Source organism: Ylistrum balloti, unplaced genomic scaffold, assembly GCF_031769215.1.
Source record: "Ylistrum balloti isolate Yb309-2 unplaced genomic scaffold, AGI_CSIRO_Ybal_v1 Utg370794, whole genome shotgun sequence".
Classification (NCBI taxonomy): domain Eukaryota; kingdom Metazoa; phylum Mollusca; class Bivalvia; order Pectinida; family Pectinidae; genus Ylistrum; species Ylistrum balloti.
This window is the reverse complement of record NW_026782463.1, coordinates 113,227-135,178: the sequence shown is the minus strand read 5'-3', so window position 1 is coordinate 135,178 and position 21,952 is coordinate 113,227. Positions and strand designations below refer to the sequence as shown.

At 39.6% G+C, this 21,952-nt stretch overlaps 1 protein-coding gene across 1 annotated transcript; it reads right to left on the bottom strand.

Annotated features, from left to right (window-relative positions):
- Positions 1-26: 26 nt before the first annotated feature.
- Positions 27-21,710, bottom strand: LOC132558531 (bifunctional endo-1,4-beta-xylanase XylA-like). The gene is made up of 2 exons (XM_060223106.1): positions 21,489-21,710; positions 27-1,343 (listed from the first exon to the last, which is right to left on the bottom strand). Exons 1-2 carry the CDS (start codon positions 21,708-21,710, stop codon positions 27-29), a joined length of 1,539 nt encoding a protein of 512 aa, XP_060079089.1.
- Between the last annotated feature and the right edge of the window lie 242 nt (positions 21,711-21,952).

The following is a 21,952-nucleotide window of genomic DNA, read 5'->3' as shown; positions in this document are numbered from 1 at the left end:
GTCGTCATTGTCGCATATTTCAGGAATCATTGCATCGTTAACTTCACATACATCTTATACGGTTTGTCGTTATTCCAGCCTATACCTTGTGTCATCTTGTCGTTATTCCAGCCTATACCTTGTGTCTGTGTCATATTGTCGTTATTCCAGCCTATACCTTGTGTCATATTGTCGTTATTCCAGCCTATACCTTGTGTCATATTGTCGTTATTCCAGCCTATACCTTGTGACATATTGTCGTTATTCCAGCCTATACCTTGTGTCACCTTGTCGTTATTACAGCCTATACCTTGTGTCATATTGTCGTTATTCCAGCCTATACCTTGTGTCATATTGTCGTTATTCCAGCCTATACCTTGTGTCATATTGTCGTTATTCCAGCCTATACCTTGTGTCATATTGTCGTTATTCCAGCCTATACCTTGTGTCATATTGTCGTTATTCCAGCCTATACCTTGTGTCATCTTGTCGTTATTCCAGCCTATAGCTTGTGTCATCCTGTCGTTATTCCAGCCTATACCTTGTGTCATATTGTCGTTATTCCAGCCTATACCTTGTGTCATCTTGTCGTTATTCCAGCCTATACCTTGTGTCATCTTGTCGTTATTCCAGCCTATACCTTGTGTCATCTTGTCGTTACTCCAGCCTATACCTTGTGTCATATTGTCGTTACTCCAGCCTATACCTTGTGTCATATTGTCGTTATTCCAGCCTATACCTTGTGTCATATTGTCGTTATTCCAGCCTATACCTTGTGTCATATTGTCGTTATTCCAGCCTATACCTTGTGTCATATTGTCGTCATTCCAGCCTATACCTTGTGTCATATTGTCGTCATTCCGTGCTATACCTTGTGTCGTTTTGTCATCATTCCTTGCTATACCTTGTGTCGTTTTGTCATCATTCCGTGCTATACCTTGTGTCGTTTTGTCATCATTCTGTGCTATACCTTGTGTCGTTTTGTCATCATTCCGTGCTATACCTTGTGTCGTTTTGTCATCATTCCGTGCTATACCTTGTGTCGTTTTGTCATCATTCCGTGCTATACCTTGTGTCGTTTTGTCATCATTCCGTGCTATACCTTGTGTCGTTTTGTCATCATTCCGTGCTATACCTTGTGTCGTTTTGTCATCATTCCGTGCTATACCTTGTGTCGTTTTGTCATCATTCCGTGCTATACCTTGTGTCGTTTTGTCATCATTCCGTGCTATACCTTGTGTCGTTTTGTCATCATTCCGTGCTATACCTTGTGTCGTTTTGTCATCATTCTGTGCTATAACTTGTGTCGTTTTGTCATCATTCCGTGCTATACCTTGTGTCGTTTTGTCGTTATTCCTGATACACTAAAGTTATGTTTCCCTCCTTTTCCTACTTAAGTTTTGGTTTTGTAGTATACATTTTTGTATACGAGTTTGTTTTTAAGTGGTCGGACATGTTTAAGGGAAACCTTGTCGCGGGTTGTTTGTGCGAATATTTCCTAAGTTGATATATGTACTGTGTTTGTGAGTGTGCATCTAATAATACTTGCTAGTAACTTTGATTTCTAAGACAGAGTATCTATTTGGATGTCGTAAACAGAAGTACAATTACTTTGGTATATACATGCACGATCAGATGGTTTGCCCCTCTGTGTAAGGGAGACGACATTTTATGTATATGTTCTGTCACGTTTGTCTAATGTCGGGCGGATCGTTGATGTATGTAGTGGTAATAACATCATGGCTGTCATCGTCATTATTATTATCGTGAGAGAGACGACTCGTTCATCACCCGTCAACAACTCAAACGTCTAGACGACCGCGATTTCAGAACAGTAGACGAATACATGCCAAAACCTTGTGTTGTTTACACACACACATATATATATACGATATGCTTCGTTTAGAGAGAGAGAGAGAGAGAGAGAGAGAGAGAGAGAGAGAGAGAGAGAGAGAGAGACATATATGTATGTAATATTTCTGAAACGTCGCCAATCTCTTGAGTGAGGCCCGTGTGTTCAATGTTTCATAACAGTAGTACCTCGTGAACAGTTGTGACGTCATCGATTTTAGTTTGTCATTCTTAATCAGGAGCTAATGTTTTTGTATAGAAGGGTGTTTGGTTCTAGGCGTTTTGTGTATGTCAGCCGTGATTAGTAAGTCAATAACAGGACCCAGAAAATATTAATATTGTCTATCTTTTATATGTAGATTGACTTACGGTATGCTTCGTTAAAGAAATTCATCAAGACACACTGATATTCTGTCGAGATGAAGCGGCGACAGAAATCTCACACGGTATAAAAACCATAAAGCTTTGAGGAACTCTTCAACCCGATACCGAACGATCCCAGCGCCATGATTAAATCTATAAATAGGCCAAATATCCCGCCATTAATTTATTAACTATTTGATGAAAGAGATGTATAAACCTCCGTATATATTTCAGGTCATTACAGAAAATAAATAAGCGCCTTGTCGTTATTCGTCCAAATTTCTTTGTTTTCAGTTTGATTCGACATGCTGGTACTGGATTAAGAATACTACCTTGTAGCATAAACAACGGACATTTTCTTGTAACTATCGATGATAGAAGTGTGTATTTCCCTGTCCTCGTGTGTGCTGCAGGGACCGGAAGTCGTTTAATGGTGCACTATTGAAATTTTACAGAGAAGTGATATTTCAGTGTCATTCCGGCACTGTTTTGTAATTATCCATAATGTTTCTCCGCAGGGAGGAATCAAGTGCCTCTGCTACCGGGAAATCTTAAGATAATACATGCCTGTGTATTAGGACTCGTGACGTCCGACTTTTTAAAGCAATCGCCCCTTGTCGTAATTGCGCGTGCAGACATTCCGGCGGGACGGTTTTAGTGACAGGCGGAGACGCTCGATAAACTTGACCAAGAACCTTTATTCAACGTCGCAGACTCCAGTTAATTTCCAAGATGACGAAATTTCAAGGGAAAATAAACCAATTCTCCAGTGAAGAGTCGACAATTGTTATAGTCACACTCGGAAACTCTCTGTATCGCTGTACGTAAATAATTACCTAGTTTACGGAGCTTCGAGTAGATCAGAGCGGCTAACTAGCACTATCATGGGCAGACCTGAAGTAACGTTAGTGACATAACAGCTCTATCACCTGTCATGTGGCTTACTAAGCCTTATTCATCATCTCCTCAACTATTCCTCGAGACGGCCAGGACATCCCCGTGGACGGCGCACCAGATACACACGTCTGACCCGTCATCTACACTTAGTCCGATATTAACGGGACATTGGTGTGGTTCACGCCCTTGCAGTTATCCATACAAAAAGGCTTTAATTGATATGACACAAGTAATATACTCGGCAAACTGAATTCCTTTAACCAACTTTTTATGAAGAACTGAATCCTGCATGTAACCCGCTCACCAGGGATGATACGTTAAAGCTTCCAACCTTGTACCTACCATGACACATGTTATCCGCCGACTAATTACCTGTCACGACACGTGTAATCTGCCGACCTGTTACTGTTGCCTGTCATGATACCTCTAATCTGCCGCCCAATTATCAGTCATGACACATGTAATCTACAGGCCTGTTACCTGTCGTGACACGTGTAATCTACCGGCCTGTTACCTGTCGTGACACGTGTAATCTACCGGCCTGTTATCTGTCGTGACACGTGTAATCTGCCGACCTGTTACCTGTCGTGACACGTGTAATCTACCGGCCTGTTACCTGTCGTGACACGTGTAATCTACCGGCCTGTTACCAGTCATGACACGTGTAATCTACCGGCCTGTTACCAGTCGTGACATATGTAATCTGCCGACCTGTTACCTGACTTGACACATGTACACTGCCGAACCTGACATAACACGTGTAGTCTGCCGACCTCATACCTCTCATGACACGTTTAGTCTGCCGATGTATCACCTGTCATGACACGTGTTATCTGTCGACCTGTTACCGCGAACTTCAATTGCCAGCATATCCAAAATTGCCGCCAGAATTTGGAATCTGTCTAAACTTGTAGTTGTAGATCTATCATCCCGGCCAATCTCGCGAGAATTTACTTTTTGAAAGGTTTACAATCACTAGCATAGATTCCATATCGTGGTGGCCATTGTACATATTCTGGAAAGTAAAGTTGTCTGTCGGGGAAAATGAGTAGAGATTCTTGGTTTACAACATTTGATTGCTTTGATACATATGCAAACTAGTGGAAAATGTGTTAAAAATATCGCCGTGTTGTTACCTACATATAACATTGCCCTGCCTGAATGCCGGCCTTGCAAGGGTTGCTAGTATTTGTTTAATATACACACATATATATGAAGGAATTCTGACTATCAGTCCGCGACGAATACTATATAACGATAGTAAAAACCCGTCGGACAACCAGACAGGATATTGTCAACCTAGACATTCCTGCATATATTTCCTAACTCGTGAGGTCATTACTTGGTCAATATTTGATCAATCTCGTTCATCAAGGATTCATAGTAAAGATAAAACATTTTTCTCAAATAGAAAAAAGTTCCTTAGATTTACAGACTCAAGAACATAAACAAGCATCATTTTAGAAAAAAAAATATCTCCACTTTTTTCTCTTTATGATTAACAACCCAAGTCACTATAATATACATATATATATATATATATATATATATATATATATATATATATATATATATATGGACCATGGATAGGAAATTTATGCCAAGTCCACCCGCTTAATTGCGTTACGTGAATATCTTTCTCGACACGGGCGCTGTGTATTCGCTGTGGGGTATGACGAATTGGAAACCACTCGGGTGTTTGACAGTAACTTCCGGGTTCATTTGTTGGTTACGTAGAAAATGTACATTACGTATAGTTGAAAGACGAAAAATTCTTCAGTCAAATTAACATCACGTGACATAAATTCCAGTTCCATGAAATTTACCAAGAAACAAGAAACAGTCTGATCCTAACAAACATCTACTTAGAAAACTGCTGTAGAACTGGTAGTCTACACTAAAACACTCGCTGAATTTACAGTAGTGACCGGACAGAGGTTTAAGGGATACCTTTCTGATATATAAGGCTTTTGGCTACAGGCTGGTCTCGAACAGGGAAGGAATTCGGGTACTAAATGATACCCGGGGAAAAAACAAAAAAAAAAAAGAGAGAAAAAAAAAAAGAAAGAAAGAAAAAAAGTCGATATGGTCCATAATCCTTTGTTACACTTTGTTTGTTGTGATAATGGTGAGGTTTGTTGTGTAGGACGTCTCTGTTGTGATAATGGAGACGTTTGTTGTGCAGGACGTCTCTGTTGTGATAATGGAGACGTTTGTTGTGTACGACGTCTCTGTTGTGATAATGGTGACGTTTGTTGTTGTATAGGACGTGTCTATTGTGATAATGGAGACGTTTGTTGTGTAGGACGTCTCTGTTGTGATAATGGTGACGTTTGTTGTTGTGTATGACGTCTCTGTTGTGATAATGGTGACGTTTGTTATGTAGGACATCTCTGTTGTGATAATGGTGACGTTTGTTGTGTAGGACGTCTCTGTTGTGATAATGGTGACGTTTGTTGTTGTGTAGGACGTGTCTGTTGTGATAATGTTGACGTTTGTTGTGTAGGACGTCTCTGTTGTGATAATGGTGACGTTTGTTGTTGTGTAGGACGTCTCTGTTGTGATAATGGTGACGTTTGCTGTGAAGGACGTCTCTGTTGTGATAATGGTGACGTTTGTTGTGTAGGACGTCTCTGTTGTGATAATGGTGACGTTTGTTGTTGTGTAGGACGTCTCTGTTGTGATAATGGTGACGTTTGTTGTGTAGGACGTCTCTGTTGTGATAATGGTGACGTTTGTTGTTGTGTAGGACGTGTTTGTTGTGATAATGGTGACGTTTGTTGTTGTGTAGGACGTCTCTGTTGTGATAATGGAGACGTTTGTTGTGTAGGACGTCTCTGTTGTGATAATGGTGACGTTTGTTGTTGTGTAGGACGTGTCTGTTGTGATAATGTTGACGTTTGCTGTGTAGGACGTCTCTGATGTGATAATGGTGACGTTTGTTGTTGTGTAGGACGTCTCTGTTGTGATAATGGTGACGTTTGTTGTGTAGGACGTCTCTGTTGTGATAATGGTGACGTTTGTTGTTGTGTAGGACGTGTCTCTTGTGATAATGGTGACGTTTGTTGTTGTGTAGGACGTCTCTGTTGTGATAATGGTGACGTTTGTTGTGTAGGACGTCTCTGTTGTGATAATGGTGACGTTTGTAGTTGTGTAGGACGTCTCTGTTGTGATAATGGAGACGTTTGTTGTGTAGGACGTCTCTGTTGTGATAATGGTGACGTTTGTTGTTGTGTAAGACGTCTCTGTTGTGATAATGGTGACGTTTGTTGTTGTGTAGGACGTCTCTGTTGTGATAATGGAGACGTTTGTTGTGTAGGACGTCTCTGTTGTGATAATGGTGACGTTTGTAGTTGTGTAGGACGTCTCTGTTGTGATAATGGTGAAGTTTGTTGTTGTGTAGGACGTCTCTGTTGTGATAATGGAGACGTTTGTTGTGTACGACGTCTCTGTTGTGATAATGGTGACGTTTGTTGTTGTATAGGACGTGTCTGTTGTGATAATGGAGACGTTTGTTGTGTAGGACGTCTCTGTTGTGATAATGGAGACGTTTGTTGTGTACGACGTCTCTGTTGTGATAATGGTGACGTTTGTTGTTGTATAGGACGTGTCTGTTGTGATAATGGAGACGTTTGTTGTGTAGGACGTCTCTGTTGTGATAATGGTGACGTTTGTTGTTGTGTATGACGTCTCTGTTGTGATAATGGTGACGTTTGTTGTGTAGGACATCTCTGTTGTGATAATGGTGACGTTTGTTGTGTAGGACGTCTCTGTTGTGATAATGGTGACGTTTGTTGTTGTGTAGGACGTGTCTGTTGTGATAATGTTGACGTTTGCTGTGTAGGACGTCTCTGTTGTGATAATGGTGACGTTTGCTGTGTAGGACGTCTCTGTTGTGATAATGGTGACGTTTGTTGTGTAGGACGTCTCTGATGTGATAATGGTGACGTTTGTTGTTGTGTAGGACGTCTCTGTTGTGATAATGGTGACGTTTGTTGTTGTGTAGGACGTGTCTGTTGTGATAATGTTGACGTTTGCTGTGTAGGATGTCTCTGTTGTGATAATGGAGACGTTTCCTGTATAGGACGTCTCTGTTGTGATAATGGTGACGTTTGTTGTGTAGGACGTCTCTGTTGTGATAATGGTGACGTTTGTTGTGTAGGACGTATCTGTTGTGATAATGGAGACGTTTGTTGTGTACGACGTCTCTGTTGTGATAATGGAGACGTTTGTTGTGCAGGACGTCTCTGTTGTGATAATGGAGACGTTTGTTGTGTACGACGTCTCTGTTGTGATAATGGTGACGTTTGTTGTTGTATAGGACGTGTCTATTGTGATAATGGAGACGTTTGTTGTGTAGGACGTCTCTGTTGTGATAATGGTGACGTTTGTTGTTGTGTAGGACGTGTCTGTTGTGATAATGGTGACGTTTGTTGTTGTGTAGGACGTCTCTGTTGTGATAATGGTGACGTTTGTTGTTGTGTAGGACGTCTCTGTTGTGATAATGGTGACGTTTGTTGTGTAGGACGTCTCTGTTGTGATAATGGTGACGTTTGTTGTGTAGGACGTCTCTGATGTGATAATGGTGACGTTTGTTGTTGTGTAGGACGTGTCTGTTGTGATAATGGCGACGTTTGTTGTTGTGTAGGACGTCTCTGTTGTGATAATGGTGACGTTTGTTGTGTAGGACGTCTCTGTTTTGATAATGGTGACGTTTGTTGTTGTGTAGGATGTCTCTGTTGTGATAATGGTGACGTTTGTTGTGTAGGACGTCTCTGTTGTGATAATGGTGACGTTTGTTGTGTAGGACGTATCTGTTGTGATAATGGTGACGTTTGTTGTTGTGTAGGACGTCTCTGTTGTGATAATGGTGACGTTTGTTGTGTAGGACGTCTCTGTTGTGATAATGGTGACGTTTGCTGTGTAGGACGTCTCTGTTGTGATAATGGTGACGTTTGCTGTGTAGGACGTCTCTGTTGTGATAATGGTGACGTTTGTTGTGTAGGACGTGTCTGTTGTGATAATGGTGACGTTTGTTGTTGTGTAGGACGTCTCTGTTGTGATAATGGTGACGTTTGTTGTTGTGTAGGACGTCTCTGTTGTGATAATGGTGACGTTTGTTGTGTGTAGGACGTCTCTGTTGTGATAATGGTGACGTTTGTTGTGTAGGACGTCTCTGTTGTGATAATGGTGACGTTTGTTGTTGTGTATAATGGACGTGTCGTGTCTGTTGTGATAATGGCGACGTTTGTTGTTGTGTAGGACGTCTCTGTTGTGATAATGGTGACGTTTGTTGTGTAGGACGTCTCTGTTGTGATAATGGTGGCGTTTGTTGTGTAGGACGTCTCTGTTGTGATAATGGTGACGTTTGTTGTTGTATAGGACGTGTCTGTTGTGATAATGGTGACATTTGTTGTTGTGTAGGACGTCTCTGTTGTGATAATGGTGACGTTTGTTGTTGTGTAGGATGTCTCTGTTGTGATAATGGTGACGTTTGTTGTGTAGGACGTCTCTGTTGTGATAATGGTGACGTTTGTTGTGTAGGACGTCTCTGTTGTGATAATGGTGACGTTTGTTGTCGGGTAGGATGTCTCTGTTGTGATAATGGTGACGTTTGTTGTGTAGGACGTCTCTGTTGTGACAATGGTGACGTTTGTTGTGTAGGACGTCTCTGTTGTGATAATGGTGACGTTTGTTGTGTAGGACGTCTCTGTTTTGATAATGGTGACGTTTGTTGTTGTGTAGGATGTCTCTGTTGTGATAATGGTGACGTTTGTTGTGTAGGACGTCTCTGTTGTGATAATGGTGACGTTTGTTGTGTAGGACGTCTCTGTTTTGATAATGGTGACGTTTGTTGTTGTGTAAGACGTCTCTGTTGTGATAATGGTGACGTTTGTTGTGTAGGACGTCTCTGATGTGATAATGGTGACGTTTGTTGTTGTGTAGGACGTCTCTGTTGTGATAATGGTGACGTTTGTTGTGTAGGACGTGTCTGTTGTGATAATGGTGACGTTTGTTGTTGTGTAGGACGTCTCTGTTGTGATAATGGTGACGTTTGTTGTTGTGTAGGACGTCTCTGTTGTGATAACGGTGACGTTTGTTGTTGTGTAGGACGTGTCTGTTGTGATAATGGTGACGTTTGTTGTTGTGAAGGACGTCTCTGTTGTGATAACGGTGACGTTTGTTGTTGTGTAGGACGTGTCTGTTGTGATAATGGTGACGTTTGTTGTTGTGTAGGACGTCTCTGTTGTGATAACGGTGACGTTTGTTGTTGTGTAGGACGTGTCTGTTGTGATAATGGTGACGTTTGTTGTTGTGAAGGACGTCTCTGTTGTGATAATGGTGACGTTTGTTGTTGTGTAGGACGTGTCTGTTGTGATAATGGTGACGTTTGTTGTTGTGAAGGACGTCTCTGTTGTGATAACGGTGACGTTTGTTGTGTAGGACGTCTCTGTTGTGATAATGGTGACATTTGTTGTTGTATAGGACGTCTCTGTTGTGATAATGGAGACGTTTGTAGTTGTGTAGGACGTGTCTGTTGCGATGTGGTTTAAGAGAACTAAATACAATCCAATGTTGATTAGTTTTGGTGTGTGTTAATGAAACCAAGATTATTAGACTTGACGTTTACCAAAGTGTAAATATCAATTTGGTTGGTAAGGTCAAATAAAAAGAATACACACTGGGATTGTCAATATCGAGCTAGGCAAAGACTAAACAGAGTTACCGCCCTTCCCCCTATGTCAGCTAGTCGTTTTGGATAGGCCGGTATTCCTGAGAAGATTAGAAAAGATGCCAGTTGATACGCGCGTTGTTTAACTTTGGTGAAGCGGACGACGAGCAAAGCTCGTTACGGGTAACATGTATGTTCAAAACATTACTTTTCAAAGTAACGGACCGGGACCTTTTTCACCAAAATCCAATTGTTATTTATTTGTTTGTTTTTGTTCTATATCACCACTAATAAAATTTTGTTCCCACAATAGCAAATATCAGGAAAAAATAGCAGAACATATTTTCGAACCCATACCGTAGGAAAAAAAATAATAAGACCCTTTGCGGGCTTTTCGATGAAGGTACCATGAGGTATTAGACTGGTATTGTTTTGATGGCGTTCAAACTTTCGTCCTACACACAAAATTCTATATAGATATATATGTATGTGTGTTAACTTCTTCAGTACGAAAGAATACTTTGTGACGTGAAACTACATTATAGTTAGTTAACTATGATACTTGTAAAAATGAGTTTTTAACTAGTTGATTTAGATACGGAACATTTCCATAAAGGCACGTGCTGGTATCTTGTTAGGTATTGTCTCTTAGTTTGCTAGCATTTTATGACCTTTCTTATAAAAATCAAGAATCAGAACTGTCTTTCTTGTTTTATTATCGCGAGAATGAGAGTTATTGCTTTTGTTTTGTTATAGTTATCTCCCTTAGATTCATGTCCGATAAACATCGAAGTGTATTCCATCATTATATGCTGTGCTAAAAATATCACAACGTTTATGTTGACGACGTGTTTAGTGTGTATCGACTGTATGTTGTCTGTGTTGACTGTATATTGTCTGTGTTGACTGTATGTTGGCTGTATGTGATTGTATGTGACTGTATGTGACTGCGTGTTGACTGAATGTTGTCTGTGTTGACTGTATGTTGTCTGTGTTGACTGTATGTTGACTGTATGTTAACTATGTTGGCTAGTTGTTGACTGTATGTTGCCTGTGTTGACTATTGTTGATTGTGTTGACTGTATGTTGATGTGTTGACTGTGTTGCTGTATGTCGACTGTACTGACTGTATGTTGACTATGTTGAATGGATGTTGACTGTATGCTGACTATGTTGACTGTATGTTAACTGTGTTGACTGTATGTTAACTATGTTGACTGGGTGTTGACTGTATGTTGTCTGTGTTGACTGTTTGTAAATTGTGTTGATTGTATGTTGAATGTGTGTTGACTGTGTTGGCTGTATGTCGACTGTATGTTAACTGTGTTGACTGTATGTTGATTGTGTTGACTGTATGTCGACTGTGCTGACTGTATGTTAACTGTGTTGACTGCGTGTTGACTGTGTTGACTGCGTGTTGACTGTATGTCGACTGTATGTTAACTGTGTTGACTGTATGTTAACTATGTTGACTGGATGCTGACTGTATGTTGTCTGTGTTGACTGTATGTTGATTGTGTTGACTGTATGTTGAATGTGTGTTGACTGTGTTGGCTGTATGTCGACTGTATGTTAACTATGTTGACTGTATGTTAACTATGTTGACTGGATGTTGATGGTATGTTGTCTGTGTTGACTGTATGTTTATTGTGTTGACTGTATGTTAACTTTGTTGACTGCGTGTTGACTGTATGTTAACTGTGTTGACTGTATGTTAACTATGTTGACTGGATGTTGACTGTATGTTAACTGTGTTAACTGTATTTGATTGTGTTGACTGCATGTTAACTATGTTGATTTAAGTTGTCTTTGTGTTGACTGTTTATGATTTGGTTGACTTTATGTTGACTGTGTGTTGACTGTGTGTTGACTGTATGTTGACTGTATGTTGTCTGTGTTGACTGTATGTTGTCTGTATGTTGTCTGTATGTTGTCTGTGTTGACTGTGTTGATTGTATGTTGACTGTGTTAACTATATGTTAACGGTGTTGACTGTATGTTGTCTGTATGTTGTCTGTGTTGACTGTATGTTGACTGTGTTAACTATATGTTAACGGTGTTGACTGTATGTTGACTCTGTTGACTGTATGTTGACTGTGGTAAATGTATGTTGACTCTGTTGACTGTATGTTGACTGTGGTAAATGTATGTTGACTGTGGTGACTGTATGTGACTGTGTGTTGATTGTGTTGACTGTATGTTGATTGTGTTGACTGTATGTTGACTGTGTTGACTGTATGTTGACTGTGGTGACTGTATGTGACTGTGTTTTGACTGTATGTTGATAGTGTTGACTGTATGTTGATTGTGTTGATTGTATGTTTACTGTATGTTGTCTGTATGCTGTCTGCATTAACTGTATGTTAACTGTGTTGACTGTGTTGACTCATGTTAAGTATGTTGACTGGATGTTGACTGTATGTTGTCTGTATTGACTGTTTGCGATTATAGGTTGACTGTATGTTACAAGCTACCTGTTGATTTAATGTTACCCGTAAATTGATTTATATTGTGTATGGTTTTCACCGTGACCTCACTAACAATTATCTGTCCTTGTGCGTTGTGAAGTTAGACGTGTTTGATGCGCGTTATTTTGCCAGTTCGGCTAACTGCTGTTTATCTTGTTCTCATCCCAGAACGCGATATTTTCATAACGGGTGTTATTCATTAACCAGGAAACGCTCACAATCCGGAATACGCGGCCTTTTTTTACTGTACATTTTTTCAACGCCCTTCGTGTAAATTTTTCTTTTGGTGATAAATTACTCTCGATTCGTCATTTTTTTATACGTTTTTATGAAGATTTTGTTGTAATATCGGTAGTTTTATTTTTTGCTGTAGTCGCCTTTACGTGTCTGCTTTGATACTGGTTGGTAAATTTCTCACAAAAATGCTGTCGGTTTCAATCCTGTTCACACTTTTGTTTCATATAACAGAAGTTCCATGCAGTTCTCTTGATGTCTTAAACATTATATCTAAAAAATTCGCAAAGCGGTATGCAAAAATTGTCATTATCAAACTTAAAAAGACGAACAACCATATTCTGTTTTGCCATTTACAATTATGTGCACGCAAAATTTACATGCCCTTTAACCTTATCCGATATTAAAACAAGTTAAAATAACACACAGGTTAAATTTTATCAGCATTACTCTCTTTTCATCAGAAAAATAGATTGTTCCAATAAGATATACATCAAGCATATATAAGTATATATAAATATTTCAGAGAAAGTTTAATTAGTTCTTGGTTACCAAATATAATATCCACTCAGACATCACATTTGTGTGGCGTGTATATTTCAAAGTAACAGGCATAAGACAAAAACATCTACAAATGTGGGAATGACGAAAGTTGAAATTATACAAAAATGACATATGATATGAATTCCTATTGTACAACTGCTACTTAACATTATAAATCATTGCAACGTTTTTCTTTCTTCTTTTGTTTTGTCAATGAAGTAATAACGACAGTTCGGACAAGTGAATTGTCAATATATCAAAACCAAACAAACAAACAATAAAAACAATAATAATAATTTAAAAAAAAACAAACAAAATCCGGTAGTAATACAAATGTTTTGCATCTATAAATAGCCAGGTGAAACAGGTCATCTGGACCTGTTATAAATTAAACATCTGTAGAGTTGTTTATTGATGTTGTTAACATTGTTTGTTTTTGTTGTTTTAATTAGACTCGACCTCATTGGTATTGCAGCGACGGTAGCCAAACGAGTAGAAAATTAATATCTTCTTGAATAGCGACACGGCGGATCAGTCACGTAATTACCAGCTCCAGCGCACATCTTATCTTCTACTTCCGGTTCCGATAAGTGACTGTCTATTTCCCGGACAGAGACAGATAATTAGACGACCGGAAATGCCTTATGCGGGAAATGTTATCGCAATAATTCGCGGTTACAACGAAACTGATCTCGTTAGCTTCTCCACACAGAGGAATGAATGAATAATAAAAAAAACCAACAACAAAAAAAAACAAATAAAAATGAAGTTCTCTCAGATAGTGATTTAGAGGTTTATGTACGCGTGCCATCCTTAAACACATTATTAGATAAAGCAACAAAGTTATAAGTGAAAAATATAATCTGGACAATTAGCTGAGAGTGATATTTATGGAGCACTTTTGTGGAAATAAACAATGATACATTTACATTTGAGCTGCTGTCGATACAGTCGGTAGGCCTACACATGGTGGTATCGTTTCTGTACTGAACGTGGGTTACCGACGATGTACCACCGACAACAGAATATTAACAGGAATGTCTGATAGCTCATATCCGACATTTCGTCTTTATTAAACCCCCATCAACGTGAAAGTGGTGCATAGTTTTATTTCTGGTAGTGTCCCCGGACCTCGTCTATAAAATTGGCACTTGCTAATCTGTGTTTGACGTTTGGCTACAAATGCCAGTCAGGTTTGGTCATTATGATATAACCGGAGTGGTTTTTTTCCCTATTTTTTTCTTGTTTTAACAATTCTAAGGTTGTACTCATAATGCAGTTGATATTTTAAGCACACTGGAATATAATTAGTAGCATACCGAAATATGTTTGTAACACAACGAAGTGTATAATTCATAGCAACACTGAAACACTATATAACTTGTTATAACCAAGTTAATCTTTATCACTTGTAGGAAAATGGAGGTATCAGATGTACGTAGTCCAACACAATTTATAATGTGTAGCATTGTGAATTATTTTTGAATCGCCATGAAGTGTGTTTTTTTTTGCCTTCCATAGTTTGATTCCAAATGTATGGAAGTATAATTGGTATAAAACTTAAACACAACTTGTAGTGTAAAAAACAAGCAAAGTTTGTAACATACTGAAGTATACCAAGTATAGTTAGTGCAATTTGTAGGACAACGGAAAATAGTATGTACTGCAGTATAGTACAATTTGTAGGACAGTGGAGTGTGGTATATAGTGCAGTGAAGTACAAATTGTAGGACAGTGAAGTATGGTATATACTGCAGTGGAGTACAAATTGTAGGACAGTGGAGTATGGTATATACTGCAGTGAAGTACAATATGTAGGACACTGGAGTTATGTATATAGTGCAGTGAAGTACAATTTGTAGGACAATTGAGTATGGTATATACTGCAGTGAAGTACAATTTGTAGGACAGTGGAGTGTGGTATATACTGCAGTGAAGTATAACTTGTAGGACAGTGGAGTATGATTAATAGTGCAGTGAAGTACAATTTGTAGGACAATGGAGTATGGTGTATACTGCAGTGAAGTACAATTTGTAGGACAGTGGAGTGTGGTATATAGTGCAGTGAAGTACAGTTTGTAGGACAATGGAGTATGGTGTATACTGCAGTGAAGTACAATTTGTAGGACAGTGGAGTGTGGTATATAGTGCAGTGAAGTACAGTTTGTAGGACAATGGAGTATGGTGTACACTGCAGTGAAGTACAACTTGTAGGACAATGGAGAATGATATTTAATACAACGAAGAACAATTTGTCGGAAAATGGTATACACATCATTTGTAGAATGCTAAGAATGCTATTCAGTTTTTATATCATAATTATCTCTTTATTCAGTAAAAAGACACGTTTTTTCATATGTACGATATAAAGATTATTGTGACGTTAATTTAGATATATAGAAATGCCTGTTTTCTATAATATTTTCTTGCAAAACCTTAATCATATGATGAAAAGATCTTTTATTCGTTTCCATTTTTACAGCTGATCATGAAACTCGTCAAAGGTTCGCTGAAATACGCGATATTTAGACCTGTTTCCTGAACTTACACATCAACTTTAAACTCAGGTAAGGCACGGTAGATATTAGGAATTATACTGACATATGGCCATCTTACTGAACATTTTCCATTGGTCCGCTTTGTCAAGGTGTAAATTTCTTTCGCTAGGAGTTAACCCCATGACCAAATCAATTGCAAAAACGTCCATTAGGCACGTGACTTGCCGTGTCTAGGATGGCTGCCCCTTGATCCTGATATCGCTCATTATCTTCCATCAGACAAATACGATCGAAGGTTACTTAAAATGAAGAAAAATCGCATTTAATCAGATGCGGAAATAATTGTTAAGGTAACCTTGACATTGGTTACAGTCAGTACCCTTGGGCTCAAAGGTACTTGTAAGTAACACGTCAGGTCGTTAGAATAGACAGCTTTAAGCTGTTTATAAACATAGTATTTTCAAATCTTTTGTTACACAAACATGATGCAAAATACAATATGACATAAGAAAGCAAAATGTCAACGATTTCATGGATTTTAGGGATTCCAAAGGATACGGGTGTGTGTGTTAGGCGAGGCGCGTGTTTGTGGTGTAAGGATGTGTGTGTTAGGCGAGGCGCGTGTTTGTGGTGGTAAGGGTGTGTGTGTTAGGCGAGGCGCGTGTTTGTGGTGGTAAGGATGTGTGTGTTAGGCGAGGCGCGTGTTTGTGGTGGTAAGGATGTATGCTAGGCGAAGCGCGTGTTTGTGACGTAAGGATGTGTGTGTTAGGCGCGTGTTTGTGATATAAGGATGTGTGTGAGGCGCATGTTTGTGATGGTATGGATGTGTGTTAAGCGCGTGTTTGTGATAGTTAGGGTGTGTGTGTTAGGCGCGTGTTTGTGGTGGTAAGGATGTGTGTGTTAGGTGCATGTTTGTGACGTAAGGATGTGTGTGTTAGGCATGTTTGTGTTGTAAGAATGTGTGTGTTAGGATGTGTGTGAGGCGCATGTTTGTGATGGTATGGATGTGTGTGTTAGGCGCATGTTTGTGTTGTGATATGTGTTAGGGTGTGTGTGTTGTGTGTGTTAGGCGCGTGTTTGTTTGTGTGTGTGGTAAGGATGTGTGTGTTAGGCGCATGTTTGTGTTGGTAAGGATGTATGTGTTAGGTGCATGTTTGTGATGGTAAGGATGTGTGTGTTAGGCGCGTGTTTGTGATGGTAAGGATGTGTGTGTTAGGCGCATGTTTGTGATGGTAAGGATGTGTGTGTTAGGCGCATGTTTGTGTTGGTAAGAATGTGTGTGTTAGGCGCATGTTTGTAATGGTAAAGATGTGTGTGTTAGGCGTGTGTTTGTGATGGTAAGGATGTGTGTGTTAGGCGCATGTTTGTGTTGGTAAGGATGTGTGTGTTAGGCGCATGTGTGTAATGGTAAGGATGTGTGTGTTAGGCGCGTGTTTGTGATAGTTAAGGTGTGTGTCAGACTCGTGTTTGTGATGGTAAGGATGTGTGTGTTAGGCGAGGCGCGTGTTTGTGACATCTATTGAGAACGCTTTATCTCAAACAGGTGGTGCACGTGCTTTCGGGCTATTTAGGGCTTTTCACCATTTGGTGAAAAGACCTATTGTTTTTGTTATATTTCTTCTTCTTCTTATTCTTCTTATTTTTCTTCCGAACTTTGTGGGTTCGTAATCTTTTAAACAGTAAAGAACACACCTAATATGTATTGACTATCTTATAGGTACATACTGGAAGGTGACGATGCAGATTTTTTAAGTAGGTCAAAAATCCAATATGGCCGCTATGACGTCATAAGTTAAATACTTTAAAACGGCCGTAACTCGAAAACCGTTGAGTGTACAGAGTTTGTCCATTATGTTATTTGTAGACAATTTCCTTATCTAACTTTTCCCCATGCCATTATAATACAAAATATGTCTAATAAAAAAGCTCGCTGTGGGGTCAATATTTGAAAATTTGAAAACAAAATTTTTTTTTTCAATTTTGACTTTTCTTGAAAATTTCTTTAACACATCGATGCAGAATGTCCTTCCGATGAATTTCGTGATTTTAGTTTTTCTGTAACGTTTACCACTTCCGTTGTATGCCATTTTGAAAATTTCCTTTGATCTTTTAAAAATGCCGACAATTTGGAAAAACTCGATCTAGATCTTCACCAACGGGCTTTTTTTGGAATAATTTATATCAGAAAGGTTTCCCCAGCTGTCCTTTACCATTTAGTGTCATTTACAAAATTATCAGAAAAACAAAATGGCCGCCATGACGTCATATCCGATTTTACCTAAATGGCTGTAACTCAATAACGGCTCAAGCTATTGACTTAAGCTTAAAGCAGTGTATAAACATAACCCTGCAAACATATTTCGTCAGAAAAAAAATTAGATAAATGGTGAACTTCCGGTTTCTGGTAGGGGTCAAAGTTGAAAACTGCAATTTCGGGTTACTAACTTTGACGAACTTCTCCTCAAATTCTATCAGGTCTAGAGACTTGATATTTCATATTTAATATGTCCAGTCAACAGTCTATACACGGTCGTTATATGAATGACCTTGGTCAACTGTCAAGGTCACAGGGGTCAAATGTCTTAAAATCTTAAAATGACATTTTTTCTCTAACCAATTAGTATTGAAACTTAATATTTGGTCTACATTATAATGTAATCAATTCCTAACAATAGACATCAGACAATATTGCAAAAAAAAGTCAACTTCCGGTTTCCGATAGGGGTCAAAGTTGAAAACTGTTATTTCGGGTTACTAACTTTGACGAACTTCTCCTCAAATTCTATCAGGTCTAGAGACTTGATATTTCATATTTAATATGTCCAGTCAACAGTCTATAAAGGGTCGTTATATGAATGACCTTGGTCAACTGTCAAGGTCACAGGGGTCAAATGTCTTAAAATCTTAAAATGACATTTTCTCTATAACCAATTAGTATTGAAACTTAATATTTTGTCTACATCATTATGTAATCAATTCCTAACAATAGACATCAGACAATATTGCCAAAAATGTCAACTTCCGCTTTCCCGAAGGGGTCAAAGTTCAAATATACAAAAAAAGGTACCAGTGTTCAACAATCTTCTTGTCAAGTTTCACAAGGTCTAGAGAACTAATATTAGGGATATATTGATCATCAGATGTTACATTATAAGGCTTGCAAATATGACCTTGACCAACATTCAAGGTCACAGGGGTCAAATATATTTGAACCTTTAAAAAGTGTATTTCTTCGTTATTATGTAGTTATATCACCTAAATGTTTCAAGATTCAAAGTTCATCTTTGGATATGTTGTAGAGGCTAACAAACAAGGAATCTTTCTCATATATCGTTATCTGGATACATGTCAACTTCCGGTCAACTTGTCGCCAAAGAAGTGAAAAGCCCGCCAAATTGTTCACAACAATTTCTAGTTTATTTTTGTTTTGGTTGAGTTTTTTTTGTATTGGGTTAAGGCACAGATCCAAATAAAATAACATAGCAAAGCCATAGGCTTAAACTCTTTTTGAATACTTATTTCACGTGCAGCTCCCATGAGAAGATTGTGTTTGTACTCGTGTGAATGTGTACTCGATTTCCTGTGTATCTTGTATGCCGATGTTGATGACATTTACTCGTGTAAATTGTATGTATTCGTGTGAATTGCAAGTACCCGTGTTAGTGTATATCTGTGTGAACGGCATGTACCCGTGTAAGTGTATATCTGTGTGAACGGCATGTACCCGTGTTAGTGTATATCTGTGTGAACGGCATGTACCCGTGTAAGTGTGTATCTGTGTGAACGGCAAGTACCCGTGTTAGTGTGTATCTGTGTGAACGGCATGTACCCGTGTAAGTGTATATCTGTGTGAACGGCATGTACCCGTGTTAGTGTATATCTGTGTGAACGGCATGTACCCGTGTTAGTGTGTATCTGTGTGAACGGCATGTACCCGTGTAAGTGTATATCTGTGTGAACGGCATGTACCCGTGTAAGTGTATATCTGTGTGAACGGCATGTACCCGTGTAAGTGTGTATCTGTGTGAACGGCATGTACCCGTGTTAGTGTGTATCTGTGTGAACGGCATGTACCCGTGTAAGTGTGTATCTGTGTGAACGGCATGTACCCGTGTTAGTGTGTATCTGTGTGAACGGCATGTACCCGTGTTAGTGTGTATCTGTGTGAACGGCATGTACCCGCCCGTGTTAGTGTGTATCTGTGCGAACGGCATGTACCCGTGTTAGTGTGTATCTGTGTAAACGACATGTACCCGTGTTAGTGTGTATCTGTGTAAACGGCATGTACCCGTGTTAGTGTGTATCTGTGTGAACGGCATGTACCCGTATTAGTGTGTATCTGTGTGAACGACATGTACCCGTATTAGTGTGTATCTGTGTGAACGGCATGTACCCGTATTAGTGTGTATCTGTGTGAACGGCATGTACCCGTATTAGTGTGTATCTGTGTGAACGGCATGTACCCGTATTAGTGTGTATCTGTGTGAACGACATGTACCCGTATTAGTGTGTATCTGTGTGAACGGCATGTACCCCTGTTAGTGTGTATCTGTGTGAACGGCATGTACCAGTATTAGTGTGTATCTGTGTGAACGGCATGTACCCGTATTAGTGTGTATCTGTGTGAACGGCATGTACCCGTGTTAGTGTGTATCTGTGTGAACGGCATGTACCCGTATTAGTGTGTATCTGTGTGAACGGCATGTACCCGTATTAGTGTGTATCTGTGTGAACGGCATGTACCTGTATAAGTGTGTATCTGTGTGAACGGCATGTACCCGTGTTAGTGTGTATCTGTGTGAACGGCATTTACTCTTGTTTGTGTACATCCGTGACAAGATTGTGCCCATATTGGCCGTGTTAGTGTGTTAACAGATTGTACCTATGTTAACCATCTGAGTGTGTATCTATGTGAAGCGTCTGTGAAGTGATATAGAAGATGTGTGATTGAATTGTGTGTACTCTTGTGAAGTCCCCGTACTGTGTAAATGATGTGTATCTATAAATAGTATATCCTCTAAATGAAAACGCCAGTTTTACGGAAATGAAAAATAATCTTATTTCGGAGGATATCTAACCCATACCGAGTTGAACCATAACGAACTGGAATTTTATTTGCAACAATAAGAATGAAAAAGTCCTGAAAACGGAGCGTGCGTATTCAACCTTCATAACATCGTGTTACAGAAATCAAAATGATGATATACAGCTATCGGGCGAGATGATTCCATTGAAAACGATGAATTATTAAACTGTAATTGAATTTTTGGTTGCCATAATAACGAGTTTGAATAATGATTTTAAAAAGCCGGAAATTGAGCGAGAAAGTGTGATACCATATGAATGTGGGTTAACGAGGTTTATAATCACTAATGGTATAAATCACACGATCTTTCTAGTACGTTACCGCCTAACAACCTCGTAGGACAGCTCACGTTTGTTCCAGACAAAAATCTACTGCTGTTACGAACAGACTATTCTTCTAGAACATAAGACCAATCCCACGCTCTTCTGATGTCTGTAGTGATGTTACTGAGTAGAGGAACACAACACTTTATTATCTGTTTAGCACAAATTCATGTCACAGGCAGATTTGGTCAGAATCATCGGGGACAACACAGATCAGACGCCTCAGAGGAAGGGGCGCAACTCTCATACTATCTGAAATGAACATATTTTACTGACCAGATACAGGACAGTGCATCTATCATTATTTCTGAAAACGAAAACAATGAGAAAGAAAACACGGTGTTAAAACTCTTGGACGAAACTCGACTCGTGTTGAAAGACGTTTGGGGATGACAGGAGGTGAGATTAACCCCGCCCCCTCCCACTCCAGCTTGCTCATCTCCTGCCCTTCACGGCCTTCACCAACTCACAATCCACATTTATTCTTTTCTTCACTCTTTCCCCCACTATTCACTCGATTGTTTGTCGTAGTTGAACATCTCTCTGTTTCGCTTCGCTTCGCTTCGAAAATACCATGAGAATTGTACTAGCAACGCCCGCCATCTTAACCGTGGCAACACGCCAAACTTTCCTGACTCCGGAGTCACAGTCGCCGCCAACATCCGCCGGAACCACAACCGCCGCCAACATCCGCCGGAACCACAACCGCCGCCAACATCCGCCGGAACCACAACCGCCGCCAACGTCCGCCGCAGTCCTCCTTCGTGTTTCACCCACACACCCGGCCACACCCATCGTCCTGACCACGTGTACCTCCTTCTTCAGCCCTTAATCTCACAGCGACAAATTCCCAGGCGGTATAATGAAAAATTCATATATAATCTTGACTTGGAGTATCTATACATTGCCTAGATTGTCCATGGACGATTTTTAACGATTGGTTGCACACGATAGTTAAGTTATGAACTAAAAATTTGTGACGCAAGGTTCGACGCAGAGGGGAGGGCTATTTACGCCTGGGCCGTCGAATTAGAAGT

Coding starts and splice junctions, on each gene's coding strand:
- LOC132558531 (XM_060223106.1), bottom strand. CDS start 21,710: ATGGGTGTGGCCGGGTGTGTGGGTGAAACACGAAGGAGGACTGCGGCG. Junction 1,344..21,488: donor TTGCTAGTACAATTCTCATG/GTATTTTCGAAG, acceptor ACATAACTTTAG/TGTATCAGGAATAACGACAA.